This window comes from Pinus tabuliformis, chromosome Q, assembly GCF_031772625.1.
Source record: "Pinus tabuliformis cultivar Carrire ecotype Pingquan chromosome Q, CPIR1, whole genome shotgun sequence".
Lineage (NCBI taxonomy): Eukaryota > Viridiplantae > Streptophyta > Pinopsida > Pinales > Pinaceae > Pinus > Pinus tabuliformis.
Window position 1 is genome coordinate 933,210,091 of NC_142296.1, and position 18,905 is coordinate 933,228,995.

The window sequence follows — 18,905 nt, forward strand, 5'->3', positions numbered from 1 at the left end:
AGATGACAAGCCTCTCATACTGGTGTTGTATGTGGATGAGCTCTTTCTAACAGGTGCAAACCCTCTCATTCACAAATGTAAGAGGGAGATGGCTTCTGAATTTGAAATGAAGGACCAAGGACTTGAAGTGTGGCAGAAGCCAAGGGAAATTTTCCTATCTCAAGGAAAATATGTGGTAAATATATTGGAAAGATTCGGTATGATGGACTGCAAGCCTGTGACTACCTCGAGGATCTTAAATTTTAGAAGTTATATGGTAGTGATGTTGGACCAGACTTGGGAAATGCCTCTGAGTTTCAAAAACTCGTTCGCATTGATGTTCTTGGTGAACCTCCGTCCGAACATATGTTTTGCAGTTAGCATTGTGAGCTCATATTTTCTTTTTGGTTGAGCCTCACTGGATTGATGCTAGGAATCTTCTAAGATGTCTTTAGGACACAATCTCTCATGGATTAAGATACACTGCCGGAGATGTGAGACTACTTGGATATACTGATGTTGATTGGGCAGGCAGTGTGGTGGACCGTAAGAGCACTTCCGGGTACTGTTTCACCTTGGGATCTACTTTGATATCCTGGATGAGCAGGAAGCAGAAGTCGGTGGTTTTGAGCACCGCCGAAGCAGGATATATTGTTGCTAGCATAACCTCGTGTGAGGCATTCTGGTTGCGAAAACTCTTCAGTGAGCTGTTTGGATTTACATTGGATACCACTGTGATTCTCTGTTACAACCAGAGGTGGGATTCGATTATTGAGGAATCCCGTATTCGTCAATTGCTCCAGTAGATAGACATCATCTGGGATATGGTAAGTCGATGAGCAAGGAAGCTCCATCACATTAAGATGATGTACAGGTTGATACACCTTCTCAAAGCCCCGAGGAAAGATCTAATCTATGATTTTCCCAAACGACTTGTAGTCGGCAAGAAACCTTTGTACAAGGGTCCTGCATGTTGCATACATTGAGCTCTGGGAGCTCTGAGGGCTTGCGGTTATTACTGGAGCAACATACGACCACAGGGTGACTCACCCTCCCCTGGTGGTGCACACTGGAACAAGATGATTCGCTCTCTTGTGGGACAAGATGATTCGCTCTCTTGTGGAACAGGATGATTTGCTCTCCTGTGTAGCAGGATGATTAGTTCTCCTGTGAGGCCTGGATTGATGTGTTCTCCATGGCAGCCTGGATTGATGTGTTCTCCATGACGATTGTAGCAGGATTGATGTGTTCCCCTGTGAGGACAGGATTGATTAGTTCTCCTGTCGAGGCATCCTACCCATGCAGTTTGGGACTCATGGGAAGTACCTCTCATCTGATCAATGAGCAGGGAAATGAAGTTAGAGACCATAGTAGTACCGATGGACACATCGTTGTATCTACCATACTCCCTACGCTAGGATGACCTCCATTGGTCTGGGATCAATGCTACTGGTCTGGGACCAGTGGTAGGAGTTGTACCATACTATGACGCTGACTTCGGGTCGGTTGAGACTGGTCTGGGACCAGTGGTACATACTCCGAGACTGACTTTGTGTCAGTGCAGTACTGGTCTGGGACCAGTGAGAGTGGTACATACTATGACGCTGACTTCGGGTCGGTTGAGACTAGTCTGGGACCAGTGGTACACTCTCTGAGACTGCGATGCTGGTCTGGGACCAGTGGTACACTCTCTGAGACTGCGATACTGGTCTGGGACTAGTGGTACACTCTCTGAGACTGCGATACTGGTCTGGGACCAGTGGTAGGAGTTGTACCATACTATGACGCTGACTTCGGGTCGGTTGAGACTGGTCTGGGACCAGTGGTAGGAGTTGTACCATACTATGACGCTGACTTCGGGTCGGTTGAGACTGGTCTGGGACCAGTGGTACATACTCTGAGATTGACTTCGTGTCAGTGCAGTATTGGTCTGGGACCAGTGAGAGTGGTACACACTATGACACTGACTTAGGGTCGGTTGAGACTGGTCTGGGACCAGTGGTACACTCTCTGAGACTGCGATACTGGTCTGGGACCAGTGGTAGGAGTGGTACTTACTATGAAGCTGACTTCGGGTCGGCTGAGATTGGTCTGGGACCAGTGGTACGCACTCTGAGACTGACTTTGAGTCAGTGGAGGATGATACTGGTCTAGGACCAGTGGAGTTGTACTCACTATGACGCTGACTTCGGGTTGGTTGAGACTGGTCTGGGACCAGTGGTACATACTCTGAGACTGACTTTGAGTCAATATGATACATCCTCGATCATTTCTTCTTCTTCATAATTCGGACAAAAGCAGAGCAGAACAGAACAATGCAAGAGTAGAGCAGAACAGAGCAAAACAATACAGATCAATGCAGGGCAGAACAAGACAAAGCAGAATAGGCAGAATAGAGCAGAGCAGGGCAAGGGTCAGGCTGTACAGGGCAGTGCATTTGATGGATGAATAGTAACGACCGATAGACAGATTGCAGATGAAGTTGTCCATGGTTGAGAGGGAGTGTTAAAATTGGCAACCAGGGAAAAAATTCATGTGGGTCATCTTATTCATGGCTGATAATATTTTTATTAGATTCCTCTCGTTGAGAGGTGTAGGATTGATATAAATATCATCCGATTCCAATAAGTATTCATGGAGATATGAATTTATTTTGATTATGGAATTATTATCAAGCCGACCTACAACTCATGTAGGCTCAGAAGCCCAACAGTCGCATCTATTCACCCACCAACATTGTGTATAAATATAAGAGGACTTTTCCTCATTTGGACTCACTCATCTCATCACATCTCTCTCTCTCTCTACTACGCAGAAATGAGTCTCTTCTCTACTGCGCTGAAATGGGTCTCTCTCTCACACATGTGAAGCCGGAAGCTGTTGAATTTGAAGCTGCAACTGCAGAAGTAAAGATTGACTTGCGTGGCCTAGAAGATCTCCTCTTTGGAACTGCGTTGTAGGTTCATCTGAACCTCCTCTAAAAGCCGCAACTTTTGGTGGTGGAATGAAGTCAATCCGACGAACGGTTTGCAAGATATCGACTGCCCTAGTTTGAAGCCGGAAACTACTGAAACTGAAGCTGCAACTGCAGAAGTAAAGATTGACTTGCGTGGCCTAGAAGATCTCCTCATCTGAATTGCGCTGTAGGTTCATCTGAACCTCCTCTGGAAGCCGAAACTTTTGGTGGTGGAATGAAGTCAATCCCACGGTCGGTTTGTGAGATATGGTCTGCCCTATTTTGATATTGAAGCCGCTAATGCTGATGCTGCTGATCTAGGGTTTGCTATTGCTGATATGAATAAGATTTATTGTACTATTTCTCTCTGCTGAATTATTGAAGATAAAAGAAGATTTGATCAAAGGGTTTCCCCACACATTGTGGGGTTTGTCCCTGGCTAGCCGCCACATCTTGTGTCTCTTGTCTTGGCTTGTTTTCTATCGATCGTTTAATGTTCTATCTGCACTTTACTTTATGTACGTGTGATTGCTAATCAGTGGAATATAATAAGAAAAAGAAGTAAACTGTTATAAGCATAGAACATACCATAACTTAACACAAAGTTGGTCAACGGAGAGAGAAAGTCTGCTGCCCAAATCTATGGTCAAGGTTTGTGGTAAAACTGCCTAGAATTCCTCCATTCGGTGCCAAAGAATGCAGCCTCCTCAAACAAATCCAAAACTGGTCAAACCAAGTCAAAGATGGTCAACAAGCTAGTCAAACTGTCCCAAATAGAAGTCAACGCAGAATTTCAGATATGCCTCCAAACTCGTTGCACGTGTGAGAGAGATACCTACAATTTTGGATGTCCGAACCTCCAAAGAGAAGAATAATATGTGTGAGATTGTGTCCAAATGAGGTGCAATTGAGTTGTATTTATAGGTGTTGAAGGAGACCCAATTTGTCTTTAAAGCCGACATGAACTTTTGTGCACTTTTGGGTTTTCATATTAAAGTCATATTTTCCCTTGACTAAATTAAATTCTTCCAAGGGAAAAGAGGGTCTTCTTTGAATGAGGAAAGTTGTCCAAAGGAGGGAATTTGTCCTTGAGCTGCCAAATTAATGATCCCTCTCAGCTAGGGAGAAATTTCTAATTGCAATATATGCCCCATCTCGAATGTCTCATCATCATTAAGTCAAATGTCATCTTTGTTCATCTTTGCTGAACACTCAAATATAAAAGAAGAAGATTTTGACATCATATGGGAGCTCAAGCTACCACTCTCTATCCAAGAATGATAAGTAGGATACGACTTACCCTGGAAGATAAGGATCACAACTATCATATCGTCAAAGACAATATGCAGGATATGACTTACTATGAGGTAAGGATCACAACTATCCTATTGTTCGTTGATCTGCCCAATTTGACCTTGAACAGTCGGTGGTAGAACACCTCATCCTCTCACTTGGGCAGGGTATTACTTACCATAAATGGTAAGGATCACAACTATCCCAAGTCACGTCTCAACCCATTGGCCAGATGGGGAGGAACAATCCAACAAGCCTAGCTTGTTGGTAGGATGCCAACTGGGGTATACTCTGTCAAGTCCCAAAGATGACAATAGGTAGGATGATACTTACCATGTGGTAAGGATCTCGACTATCCTATAACCAAGAAATAGGTAGGATACTACTTACCGACAGGTAAGGATCACAACTATCCTATTGTCCAGAGTTTCCTCACCCCAGGAGCTCTTCGGCTCAATTCCTCACCTTGGGAGCTTAGATAAGGGGGGAAGAGCATAGCTCAGTGTCCTCGATCAAATTGGACCCTTACCCGGGAGGGTCACATCCATCAATTCAAGCTGCTCTCTGAAGATCAAGAACTTCCCTTTCGGCAAAGCCTTAGTGAGTATGTCTGCTATTTGCTCATCAGTGGATATATGATGGAGTCCCACTGGTCCTTTCTGCACCATGTCTTGTATATAATGATAGTTGATCTCAACATGCTTGGACTTGTAATGAAATACGAGATTCTCTGTGAATCAAATCCCACTCTTATTGTCGCAATATATCACAGTTGTATCTAGGACCTGCTCAAACAACTTTGCAAAGAGCTTTCTCAGCTAGATTGCCTCACAGCTAGCCATGCTAGCAACAATGTAGCATGCCTTGGTCATGCTTAAAGCTACAGATTTTTGTTTCCTGATCATCCAAGATATCATCGCAAACCCCAAGCTAAAGCAACACCTCTATGTGCTCTTACTGTCAATAACATTTCCAACCTAGTTAGCATCAATGCATCCATGCAATCTCACATCTCTGATAGTATATCTCAGACCAAGATTGTTTGTCCCATGCAAATATCTCAGTACATGCTTGGAAACAACGCAGTGTGCATGGAGGGGCTTAGTCATGAATTGACTCAAGGTGTTGACTACAAAACATATGTTTCGTCGAGTGTTCACAAGGAACATCAATGCCCTAATCAATTATCAGTGCTTAGAGGGGTTTGCCAAGTCAGGTCCAACAACATCTCCTCATAACTTCTTGAAGTTCATCTCCATTGGTGTGGCTAGGGACTTGCATTCTACCATTCCAAATCTTTCCAACAACTTCACAGCAGATTTTCCTCTGGAAAGGAAAATCTCACTAAGTCTTTACCACACCTCTAATCCCAGGAAGTAATGCATCAAACCAGGATCCTTCATCTCGAACTCGGAGGCTAGCTCCCTCTTACACTAGAGCATTAGAGGCTCACTACCTATCAAGAATAGATCGCTAACATATAAAACCAAAATCAAAGGCATACCTTGGACCACTTTGAAGTAGAAGTGTTAGCCCTCAATTTTGGTCATTTTTGTTTATCATAAACCCACTTATTTACCATCATATTCCACTTTATCCCACGTACATATGCTTCATTTTACCCGTATTTTTCATATTTAGGTAATTAGATTAAGTTTTTCAATTTAGAAATTTTTGTAAAAATTGGGTTTTAAAATTAATTGTAGACTGCCTGGAAAATTCTCGTAATGGTTTCATTGAAGTCATACTTGTAGGACACCTGGGCACGAGCTGAGCATAAATATGGAAAGCTTGGCAACCAAGAAGGGACGTGTACCTATTTGTTCTGTCAAACTGAGCTAAAACAAGCCCGGTCAATGCTAGTCAAACATGATCTGTCTTTTAGGAAATCCCTAGGAAATAGGTCAAATTTAATATTTTTTGAGATTTTCCAAATTTCATGTAACTGAATGGATGGATTCGACCAAGATAGATGGGATTAGGATAGATATGACTGTTAGAGACATTTTAGTCAAGTTTGTTTATTATTTCTCTATTTAAGCCAAGACTATTGAAGGCTTGAGGAGGTAGAATTTGTATAATATGATATTGAGACTCTTTGAAGACTGAAAGTTAATTGAAGAACCTGTTTCATTTTCATTTTCTGTTCATGCTAGGTGATTTACTGAAGTTACTGTAGTTGAGATTTGTTCAAGTGTGCAAGGCAAGAGTGGAGGGCTCCCACACCAAGCTAAGTGCACTTCTTGGTTAATTTAGTATAAATTTTCATAAACTAGTTTTTGCTTCAGATGTATTTAGATGTGTAAAGATTTATTATGATTGTTGGATGAATATTGGTTTAATTCTAATCTGCATATGAAGGGCCAAACAAGAATTTAAGTTAAATCCTTCTTCTATCTCATTAGGAACTACAATTGAAATTCATCCTCTTTTCCTTATTTAAAGTCATTTTTAAATTTCTAGTTTTAAAGCAATGGTGACTGATAAAATAGAAGTGTGAAGAAGGACAACCTGGATCTCCTTAGTTAGAAGGATTTTCTCTTACATCTTCTACATCATAAATTGTTGTTATATAGTGATTTGGGATTTCTTTTCATGGAAATAATATTGTAGGGAAGGACAACCTAGTTCTCTTAAGTTCGGAGCCCCATCCTTACATATTACATAAGTGAATTAGAAAAACTTAATTAGATTTTATATTTGTAATATGCATTTCCTCCAATCTTTATATTTCATCTTCTAAAATTGACTACAACTAAGATCCATATACTTTGGACATGCTTCCAAGCTTACAAGCCCAGATTGATAATTAAATACTTGTGTTAATTTGCAAAGTGAATTGGCCCAACATTTTTTGGCATCGTTGTCGGAGAAGCATACTTAGCCAGAGTCAAATAGGAAGATAAAAAAAAAAAAAAAACAAAATATAACAAAAACAACAAAAATTAAGCTGTTTTAGTAATGTTTCTTTATGCCTAGATATAGAAATTAGAAAGGTAGATCTCAAAACAAAACCCCCAACCATTAATAAAAATTCATTAACTACAAAATCCATTTGCAAAACAAAAATCTACAAAGCATGATGTTAAAGACGTCATTTAGAAAAAGAGGGTATGCCACCACAAGGATCTTCTTAAACCCTTGTCCACAATTTAGAATGGTCACTAGGGATGAATCTTCACTTGAAAAGATACAAGAGCAACAAAGCATCCATGAAGAGGATCCACAAGAAAAGTACCTAAAAGCTTCTTCTAGTTATCTTAATGAAGAGATTAATGAGCCATGGATCACATGCGATGAAGTTCAAACAATAGATCTAGAATTCAAGAATATCTAGCATATGATCCCTTGTGCATTCATGATTTTGAACACATTCCACAAAAAGAACTTTGTGATATGACAATTAAGGAGAACCAAATAAACAAAGATCATTTCGAAACTTGGTTTCAATTAATCATTAGGCCACAACACCACTCCATTATTCAACATTCTTTAGCATCAAATCTTTATGATCAACTAATTTTTTATGTCCAAGCATCTATTAAGGTATATTTTTCAAATTTGGATGTAAGTCTACTTATGACTTTGTTACGCAAATGGATGCATTGAAAATCCTCTTATACTTAGGAGAATGACTTATTTTTTATACAATAGAGTATGATAGAATAGAATAAATAAATAAATAGGTAGAATGAGTTCATAATAAGACTTTTTGGTTCAAACTTTCATGAACAAATTCTTCAGAACATTGTTCAAAATTCTTTTGAAAGGATTTAATGGCAACATTCAGGATCATTTTCAAACCACGTTTTTAATTCAGGTATCTTTTGAAATATAGTTTTTAAATCCATTTTGAAATTTTCAATTTGGATCACAAATAAAAAAAAATATGATCAAAATAAAAACTAGGTCTCAAGTGAAATTTTGGGGACAGAGTTAGTACAACCTTGATTTTAGGGGTCTAATGGAAACATTTTAACATGATATTTATAGGGAAGATATCCTTTCGAATATAGTTTTCAAATGAATTTGAATCACCTCAATCTGATATCATATGAAAAAGTTATGCTCAAAATACTAACTGCCTGTCGAAAAATCTGCATGTCGACAATTTTAGGTCTTGACTGTTTATTGGCATATTTAACATACCAATTCATCTTCTTTTCAAAACCTGTTTATCTAAGAGATAGATATTCAAGTCTAGATCAATACACAATTTGAATCATCCCATTTGGAGGTAAAATGAAAAAGTTATGCCACATTTAGTAACTTCATGTCTTCAAATCAGCATAGTAAAAGTCTGCCTCCTAGGTCTGTTAATCAACAATTTTGTGATATCAAAACTAAGGATTTTTAAACTTGTTTCTACTCGGTATACAAAAATGAATCTAATTTAATTTCCAAGTGGAATCACATCGATCCGATCTTTAACGAAAAAGTTACACTCCAAATAGTAACCGTTGGTCTAGTAAAAAATTCACACGCAGCTCTATCAAACAGGTTACTCTTCATTATTTTTAGCATGTCATTTTAAAACATTCTGAAAACTTGTGTATACTGGAAGTAGCCATATGAATACAATTTAACTTTGCTTTGGAATCACTCTAATTGAACATAAAACAAATATTTTGTGAACAAAATACCACTAGGAGGTTCAGGCTGACCACCATTCCTCAAGGGATAAACAAATGCATTTTCTTTGTATATTGGACTTGTTTTTAAACAATTCTTGTAATTATTTTATATATTTCTTGGAAGATAGACTTTACACCTCTCTTCCTCCATCACCTAATATTGTATTGCGAGCAAAAGCTATGTTTTTGCAGGTCCCGGGAAGATTTGAGGGGTCAATTCCATGGAGGAACGGTTTTCAAAGTCAATCTTTAAAAATTCATATCTATGAATATGAAATGAAAATATTCAAAGTGAAAATAAAGTGGAAATTCACCTGATGTTGAGTTCATCCAATGAAACTCAAATTTGTGAAGCTTGCTCTCAGTTGCTGACCAACAACACCAACAACCCTACAACATGAATCAAGATCGAGGCAAAATGCATGAAGCTAATCATCGGAAGAAGAAGTCAAGTTTTTGTACCATGAAAAGTCACATCCATTGCCTTAGAAGCCTTTCATAAGCCATATTGTTCATCATTTTATTCATCTATATAGTATGTTAACCTCCATGAACATCCTTGTCGAAGTCTACATATATTATCTATCTATCCATCTATTCCTAGATCATGACTTCAACCTATCCTACTTTTATAAGCTTTCCATACTTCCCTACATCATTATACCTCCACCTCCATTCAGAAAAGAAAAAAGAAAATAAAAATAATAAAGGAGTTTGGTTGTGAAAATCCAGGACACTGGCACAATACAAACTCAAATTCATATAAGAAAACCAACTTGTTTGGCCAATATGATTTTTTTTTTTTAATGTTTTTCAATTTCATTTTGCATAATCATCTTCCAAAATTCAAAGACTTGAGGACAAGTCTCAAGATAAGCAAAGGGGGAAGATTCATAATAAATCAACAAACCATGCAATGGTTTGATATCAAACAGTTGTTCTATAGAAGGGACCTGAAACAAACATCATCAACAAGTATCAGTAATGGACCTGAACAAGATTAACATTAAAGGGACCTGAGAAGCAACTACAAACATCTATCTACAATCCAGTATTGACAAGAATTCATTTTGAAAGGTCAAGTGATGACAAAAGAGTAATGAACATCAAATCAAAGGAAAGTACTGTAAGTTTAGATTTCTTTTAAAGCCCTTGATTTTGAAATTTTTTTCCTAAGATTGATAATTTAGTTTAAAAACTTGAATATGCAAATTCCTAGCCATAAGTATCATATCATTACCCTATACATTTATTCATTCATTAAGTCCAACCTACATTCACATATTAACCCATATTCACTATCATTTACAAAACATCACATATTAACCCTATTTTTTTTACAAATTTTGATCAATTTTGTTGACCACATCTCATTCCTTTATTGATTTATTGACCATCAAGAAATATTGGGTTATGCATCTACAAAATCAAAGATAAAAAATAGGGGTGTTAGTATCATTGTAACAAATATTTGATTTAAAATGACCTAAAACTATGGTCATTTTTAAATCAAATACATGAGAACATATGATGAAAATAGGACAAAGAACTACAATGATAAATAAACTATGGTCCTAAGAGCATATGATGAAAAGGAGGGACAATGATAAAAACATAAAATCAAACATGCACATAATGGATATTGAGATGGTATTAAAAGAATATGAGTATAGTGCATATCTAAGAATCATAACCTAAATACTCATAACCTTAAGGCTATGCAACAAATGTCGAAAAATTGAAATACGTTGAGCCATAGTACATATGAGTTAAGGCTTTACGAAACAAATGTTCAAATCACGACAACATTGAAATCAACATCAGAGGGTCAAATCAAAATGGTCAAAATTTTCAAAGAAGAAGTTTGTAGTTCTGAAACCCCGTGAGCTGTAGAAAAACGCTGGAGCCGTAGTAAAACATTCTTGGCCGTGAAAAATTGTTCTGAGTTGAAGCAAAACTATAGCCTAACACAGAGTTGCTGTGAGATGTAGAAGAATGTTGTGAGCCACAGAGAATTACACAGAGCTACTCTGAGTTGTAGCTATGCAGAACCATAACGTAGAGAAGCTCTCTCAACTACTAAAGCCGTAAAAAAATTCCTAAAACTTCGAATTGAGAAAGAATAGGCTATTAAAATTGTGTAGAGCCATAGTTGAATAGCTGAAAAGGAATACTGAGCTACGTAGGGAAAGAGGAATGCTGAGCAACGTGCAGAATTGAAGGATTATTTAAAGGTGGAGGATTTTGCGCCAAGCCATAATTTACGCAGAGAATCCCTCAAATTGTGCAATGAACTCTCAGTGAAGGTAAGCATCGAAATTTAAAATCGAATCCCAGGTTTTATGACTTCAGTTCCAGATCTATTCTGCGTAAAATCCTCTGCCACCTGTAAGAGTTAATCCCGTAAATTCATCAACAGTTAGAGGATTACGAGGATAGTTTCAGGATTTTATTTAAAGAGATGTCATAGTATGGAAATACAACTTCAGTTGAGGAATTGTCACATAGACACATGCTGCCACCTGTAGATTTCGAAATGCCGAGAGAAGAGTTTTAACTGGAATTGTATTGTTTAACACAAGAAAACAGCTATTACCAGAAAATTCTACAAGTTCTCTTCCAGTTAATCAAAGATCAGGTATCTAAACAATTTCTTTGTGCATATTTGTCAAAATTTTGCACATGAAAAGTGCAGTAACTCCCAGTTTGTATACACAGTATGCAATTTTTTAAACACAGAGGGTTTTTTTTCATAAGGTTGAAATTGCAAACACAGATTGAGACATGATTTTGCCCTACAGTGAAATCTTTCCGAGGTATTTTTATGGTCTTTCACACAGTGCAAAATTTCTTTTATTAGTTTTCTAAAACAGAGGGCATTTTTGGGCATCATTTGCAGCATAACAAAAGGGGAATTGAAGGAGTAATAAGTAGAGGAATCAGTCTCAATTAGTCTCAGAACTTCAGAGTCTTGGTAAGCAAATAGTTGCATTTTCAAAAATTGTTGATTACTTTTAAACCGTATATCCATTTGATGCAAAAATTTGAGGGAAGATGCAGTGATATAAGATGAATAAACCCAGAAATTTCATGCCAAAAGAACTTTCATTTTTCCAGAAATCAACCATCATCACCTACAACCATTTCCCATTTTTCTTGAATTCTGTGCATCAGATTATCATGAAATTTAGCAGGGGGATGCATCATTGTGAGATCAATAGATACGGTAAATTTCAAGTTAAACCGATTTGTATTTTTGAAGAAATCAAGCAATGTCACCTACAACCAATTTTTCTTTTTCTCAAAATCTGTGATGAGGATATTTCCAATTTTTGGTGAAGAGAAGCAATGGAGTGGTAGAAATATTTTTGCAAAATTTCAAAGAAACCCAGTTTGTAGTTTATGAGAAAATGGTTAATAAAGTTTGTTGCTACTTGTACAATGTTTGTTGCAACTTCGTGTGCAAATTGCTTCAACTTCACTGGCATTGCTAGAATTGAATGATCATTACTTTGAAATTCATGTCCTATCAATATCATAAATTGGGCAAAAAGAGTGGTTTTGGTTATTGGGCATTGAGAAATGGAAATTACAAAGGAATGGGTTGCAAAAGGACACTCATAGGGTTCAGATAAAATAAATTAATACCCTCTTTCAAAATCAAAGAAATTTTTTAGACTAATCTCCAAAAGTATGGTAATGGACATGATTCACATGGCAAAGAGTTCAGTTAATTATTGGATGTGCTCCAATTAAATAGATAGAGGAGGAAATGGAGAGGGTTATCATATTTATTCAAGAAGCACAAGCAAAGGCTTCTACATCAGGAGATAGAGCTATAGGTATAGGTACAACAGGGGCATCAACACTCAAAAGGTCCAAGCAAATGAAGCAAGCATGAAGACATGTTTCAGCATCAGGAAGGGGGAGATGTTGGCTCTCAATTTTGGTCATTTTTGTTTATCATAAACCCACTTATTTACCATCATATTCCACCTTATCCCACATACATATGCTTCATTTTACCCTTATTTTGCATATTCAGGTAATTAGATTACGTTTTTCATTTTTTAGAATTTTTTGTAAAAATTGGGTTTTAAAATTAATTTTAGATTGCATTGAAAATTCTTATAATGGTTCCATTGAAGTCATAATTGCAGGACACCTAGGCACGAGCTAAGCATAGATATAGAAAGCTTGGGAACCAAGGATGGATGTATACCTATTGGTTTGGTGAAACTGAGCTAAAACAGGCCCGGTCAACGCTGGTCAAACATGACCTGTCTTTCAGGAAATCCCTAGGAAATAGGTCAAATTTAGTATTTTTTGGGATTTTCCAAATTTTGTGTAACTAAATGGATGGATTCGACCAAGATAGATGGGATTAGGATAGATATGATTGTTAGAGACATTTTAGTCAAGTTTGTTTATTATTTCTCTATTTAAGCCAAGACCATTGAAGGCTTGAGGAGGTAGAATTTGTATAATTTGATATTGAGACTCTTTGAAAACTGAAATTTAATTGAAAAGCATGTTTCATTTTCATTTGTTGTTCATGCTTGGTGATTTACTGAAGTTACTGTAGCTAATGTTTCTTCAAGTGTGCAAGGCAAGGGTGGAGGGCTCCCACACCAAGCTAAGTGCACTTCTTAGTTAATTTAGCATAAATTTTCATAAACTAGTTTTTGCTTTAGATGTATTTAGATGTGTAAAGATTTATTATGATTGCTGGATGAATATTGATTTAATTCTAATCTGCATATGAAGGGACAAACAAGAATTTAAGTTAAATTCTCCTTCTATTTGATCAGGAACTATAATTGAAATTCATCCTCTTTTCCTTGTTTAAAGTTATTTTTAAATTTCTAGTTTTAAACAATGGTGACAATAATAAAATAGAAGTGTGAAGAATGGATCTCCTTGGTTAGTGATTTGGGATTTCTCTTCATGGAAGTAATATTGTAAGGAAGGACAACCTGGTTCTCCTAAGTTAGGAGCCTCATCCCACACATATTACATAAGTGAATCATAAATTACTTAATTAGATTTTATATTTGTAATATGCATTTCCTCCAATCTTTATAATTCATCTTCTAAAATTGACTACAACTAAGATCCATATACTTTGGACATGCTTCCAAGCTTACAAGCCCAGATTGATAATTAAATACTTGTGTTAATTTGCATAGTAAATTGACCCAACAAGAAGTTCGGGTCAACTTTGATTATTGTGAATCCAAACTTCACCATGTAACTATCAATGCGGGCATACCAGGCTCTGTGGGCTTGCTTCAAACCATATAGAGCTTTCTTAAACCTGCAAACATGAGTTTTCCTGTCCTTCACTTCAAATCCCTGAAGTTGCTCAACATATACTTCTTCTTGTAGTATGCCATGAAGAAGCACAATCTTCACATCCATCTGGGCGCAACTTCAACATATACTTCTTCTTGTAGTATGCCATGAAGAAGCACAATCTTCACATCCATCTGGGCAAGGGTCCATCCTTGACTAAAAACAAGGGCAACAATCGATTGAATGTAGCGTATTGCGCAACTCGTGCAAAAATGTCATCATAGTCTTGTCCCTCTTTCTAGGAGAACCCTCGAGACACAAACCTTGCTTTATATTTCTCAATGCTTCCATCTATTGTACCTCTGAGATGATAATTGTCAGCTATCATGCGGGAGCATCTAAGATAATTTTCTTGGGGGTTTTGTTTTAATTTGGAGGATCAATGAATGAAATAGATGTAACACTGCAATGCCTAACCTTTTGAATAATATCAATATCAAAACAGAGGGCTGCTATAAAATTTCACACAGTGAAATAACTTGAATGGTGGTGAACAGAAACAAAGAAATAATATGATTATCACAATTTCAAACTAAAAATTAAATACTCATAAGTATGAAAACCTTTAAACTACGTTTAGAAGGTTCAAGAGAATATGCTTAAGCTTACAAAAGATGCTGATGATTTATTGATTCAGAGGGAATTAATTAAATAGACAGTCCATTAATTCATTCTCTTTCTAGATTATCACTTCAGAAGCTTATAGGAATAGATTGAAACACAATTATTCCTATCTGGTTATCTCTGTAAGACACAAGAATATGAAGAAAAACATAATGAGTAATACTGTAAAAACTTACAGGAAACACAATCAGATTTATTGTACTATTTCTCTCTGTTGAATTATTGAAGATAAAAGAAGATTTGATCAAAGGGTTTCCCCACACATTGTGGGGTTTTTCCCTGGCTAGCCGCCACATCTTGTGTCTCTTGTCTTGGCTTGTTTTCTGTCGATCGTTTAATGTTCTATCTGCACTTTACTTTATGTACATGTGATTGCTAATCGGTGGAATATAATAAGAAAAAGAAGTAAACTGTTATAAGCATAGAACATACCATAACTTAACATGGTATCAGAGCTGAGGTGAAGACAAAGCCCGAGCAAGAGCAAGAGCAATCATTGAAGAGAAGATTGGCAAGGCTATCCTAAAAGAACTATGGGGTCCTCAACACTCTTTCCTGCCGAAGACAAGCTCCGTGAGAAAGCTGACTATCACAGATGGAAGATGTCTATCGATCTAACCCTTGAAGATCAAGGAGTGCTGGACCATGTAAGAGGCAATATTGTTGAGCCTTCATCAAATGCATCTGCTGCTGCTTGGAACAAATGGAAAAATGGAGAAGTCAAACAAAAAAAATCATCCGGGACTCTATCGACAAGCTCTTGGTGGCCTACATCTCTGATCTAGACACTTCCACGAAAATCTACGACAGACTGGTGAGTTTATTTAAAGTTAATGATGCAAATCGAGTTTTGTTTCTTAGAAATAAGTTGAGGGAAATCAAGAAGGGTAAAGATGAAAGTATGCAAGCATACTTCTTAAGAATCACCGAGATCAAGAACGATCTCCTATCTATTGGGGAAACCATTACTGACAGAGAAATGGCACTCACAACTCTCGAAGGATTACCATCTGAATGGTATGTGTTCAGGACTACTCTTCTGAACAATAATGTAATTCCTAGTTTCGAGGAATCAATGGCTAGATGCATTCAAGAACAAACAAGGGTAGAAGAGCTGGAAATGCCCTTGCCTAAAGGTCCTCCTGCTGCTTTTTTCTTCTCATGCTAAGAAAAGAAATAATTCTGGGTCTAAATCAAAAGGAAAGGCTGGACCTAAGGGTGGAAGAAAAGGATGATGTTACATCTGCGATAAAGCAGGTCACTATGCAAGGGAGTGCCCTGGTAGAAAGGACTCACACCGGGACAATGATCAAAATCCCTCTGATGGCAAATCAAAGTAATGACAAATTCAACAACAAAGGTAAGAGGAGAGCTGGGGATCGAGGAAGAGGACAACCATTCAAGAAGGCTAGAAAATCCTGGATGTATTAAATGCACCTGACCTCAAAAAGAACCTAGTGCCATCTCGGCAATGGAAGACAAAGGCTACAAGGTAACCTTAAGCAATGGCAAGGTATGTATATGGAAATGCCTTTACTCTCGGGTTTAGTGTTGATTCATCATATCAGGTCGATGGAAGTCCGCTAGGTGTCATGTCTTGTGACACAACTCTTCAGTCCGAACTTTGGCATCAGAGGTTTGCCCACCTTCATTACAAAGCTCTACTTGGTGTGAAACAAATGATGACAGGGATGCCCGAATTCCAAGTAGAAAAAGAAGGTGTATGTCCGGGATGTGTCGAAGGAAAGCTCAAAAGGGGACCATTCCCCTCAAGCCAAAGCAAGACCTCCGATGTATTACAGTTGGTTCACTCAGGCATATCTGAGGCTGGCATTAAGAGGGAGACTACTACACCACATACTCTTGAGTAGAATGGTCTGGCAGGAAGGAAGAACCACAAGATGATGGAAGTTGTCCAGGCCATGCTACATGATCAAAGACTTCCAAAGTTTTTATGGGCTGAAAATCACCGTCGTATATGTACAAAATTGATGCCCTCATCAAGCATTGGGTTCCTAAACTCCTGAAGAAATGTTCACCACCGGTCAAAGGGAAGTCGTGATTAGTCATGATGTCACCTTTGACAAAGATATGGCTCTCAGCAAGGTGGACAATCTGCTGACTTTGAGTAGCTCTTAAGAAGCTGTCACCAGGGAACCGAAAGAAAAGGATGATGAATCAATGCCTGATGTAGAAGAACCCATGGATCCGATTGATCCTCATTCACATGAGCCTTCCTCTTCTAGGAAGAGGCCTTCATGGCTTAGGGGGATACTTAATGATGCTGAAGGACATGCTGCACCCTGAGGAACCTTCCATCAAAGTAAGAAACTTAACAGGTATCAAGGATACCTGACCATCATGAGCACGATCATACAAAATGAACCTTCATCATTCTTAGATGTCATCAAGCATTAACTATGGAAGGATGTTATGACCACAGAATATGAGTCGTATATGTATGGAAAAGTATAAGGTTCATTTTGTTGCTCGTGGTTTATCCCAGAAGGGAGGTATAGACTGATATTTGCACCTGTTTCCAGATATACGACCATCCGCTTGATCATAACCCTTGAGGCCTCACAAGGATGGAACCTACATCAGATGGATGTTAAGACCGCGTTCTTGCATGGTTCTATCAAAGAAGAGGTCTATGTGGAGCAACCTAGAGGATTTGAGATTTATGATTGAAAATCTCATGTATGCAGGTTGAAGAAGGCTCTCTATGGGCTGAAGCAAGCACCCCGAGCATGGTATGAGAGGATCGATAGCTACTTGATGAAGCTGGGATTCACTAGGAGTGAAGCTGATCCTAACCTTTACTTTAAGGTTGAAGATGACAAGCCTCTCATACTGGTGTTGTATGTGGATGAGCTCTTTCTAACAGGTGCAAACCCTCTCATTCACAAATGTAAGAGGGAGATGGCTTCTGAATTTGAAATGAAGGACCAAGGACTTGAAGTGTGGCAGAAGCCAAGGGAAATTTTCCTATCTCAAGGAAAATATGTGGTAAATATGTTGGAAAGATTCAGTATGATGGACTGCAAGCCTGTGACTACCTCGAGGATCTTAACTTTTAGAAGTTATATGGTAGTGATGTCGGACCAGACTTGGGAAATGCCTCTAAGTTTCAAAAACTCATTCGCAATGATGTTCTTGGTGAACCTCCGTCCGAACATATGTTTTGCAGTTAGCATTGTGAGCTCATATTTGGTTGAGCCTCACTGGATTGATGCCAGGAATCTTCTGAGATGTCTTCAGGACACAATCTCTCATGGATTAAGATACACTGCCGGAGATGTGAGACTACTTGGATATATTGATGTTGATTGGGCAGGCAGTGTGGTGGACCGTAAGAGCACTTCCGGGTACTGTTTCACCTTGGGATCTGCTTCGATATCTTGGATGAGCAGGAAGCAGAAGTCGGTGGCTTTGAGCACCGTCGAAGCAGGATATATTGTTGCTAGCATAACCTCGTGTGAGGCAGTCTGGTTGCGAAAGCTCTTCAGTGAGTTGTTTGGATTTACATTGGATACCACTGTGATTCTCTGTAACAACCAAAGGTGGGATTCGATTATCGAGGAATCTCGTATTCGTCAATTGCTCCAGCAGATAGACATCATCTGGGATATGGTAAGTCAATGAGCAAGGAAGCTCCATCACATTAAGATGATGTGCAGGTTGATACACCTTGTCAAAGCCCCGAGGAAAGATCTAATCTGTGATTTTCCCAAACGACTTGGAGTCGGCAAGAAACCTTTGTACAAGGGTCCTGCATGTTGCATACATTGAGCTCTGGGAGCTCTGAGGGCTTGCGGTTCCTACTAGAGCAACATATGACCACAGGGTGACTCACCGTCCCTTGGTAGTGCACACTGGAACAAGATGATTCGCTCTCTTGTGGGACAAGATGATTCACTCTCTTGTGGAACAAGATGATTCGCTCTCCTGTGTAGCAGGATGATTAGTTCTCCTGTGAGGCCTGGATTGATGTGTTCTCCATGGCAGCCTGGATTGATGTGTTCTCCACGACGATTGTAGCAGAATTGATGTGTTCTCCTGTG

The 18,905-nt window shown here is 38.3% G+C and overlaps 1 protein-coding gene across 3 annotated transcripts in view; it reads left to right on the forward strand.

Annotated features, from left to right (window-relative positions):
- The window catches only part of LOC149222526 (reticulon-like protein B12), a 293,109-nt gene that overhangs the window by 218,068 nt on the left and 56,136 nt on the right, over positions 1-18,905 (forward strand). Inside the window, exon 4 of one of the 3 annotated variants that reach the window (XM_089385496.1) lies at positions 5,983-6,310. The exons of 1 other annotated variant lie outside the window; for it this stretch is intronic. In XM_089385496.1, the coding sequence (XP_089241622.1) occupies positions 5,983-6,177 (195 nt within the window). In that variant the 3' untranslated portion in view covers positions 6,178-6,310. Of the gene's footprint in view, positions 1-5,982; positions 6,311-18,905 lie in introns of those variants that run through there. One more of the 3 variants, XM_089385498.1, reaches the window with a different exon arrangement.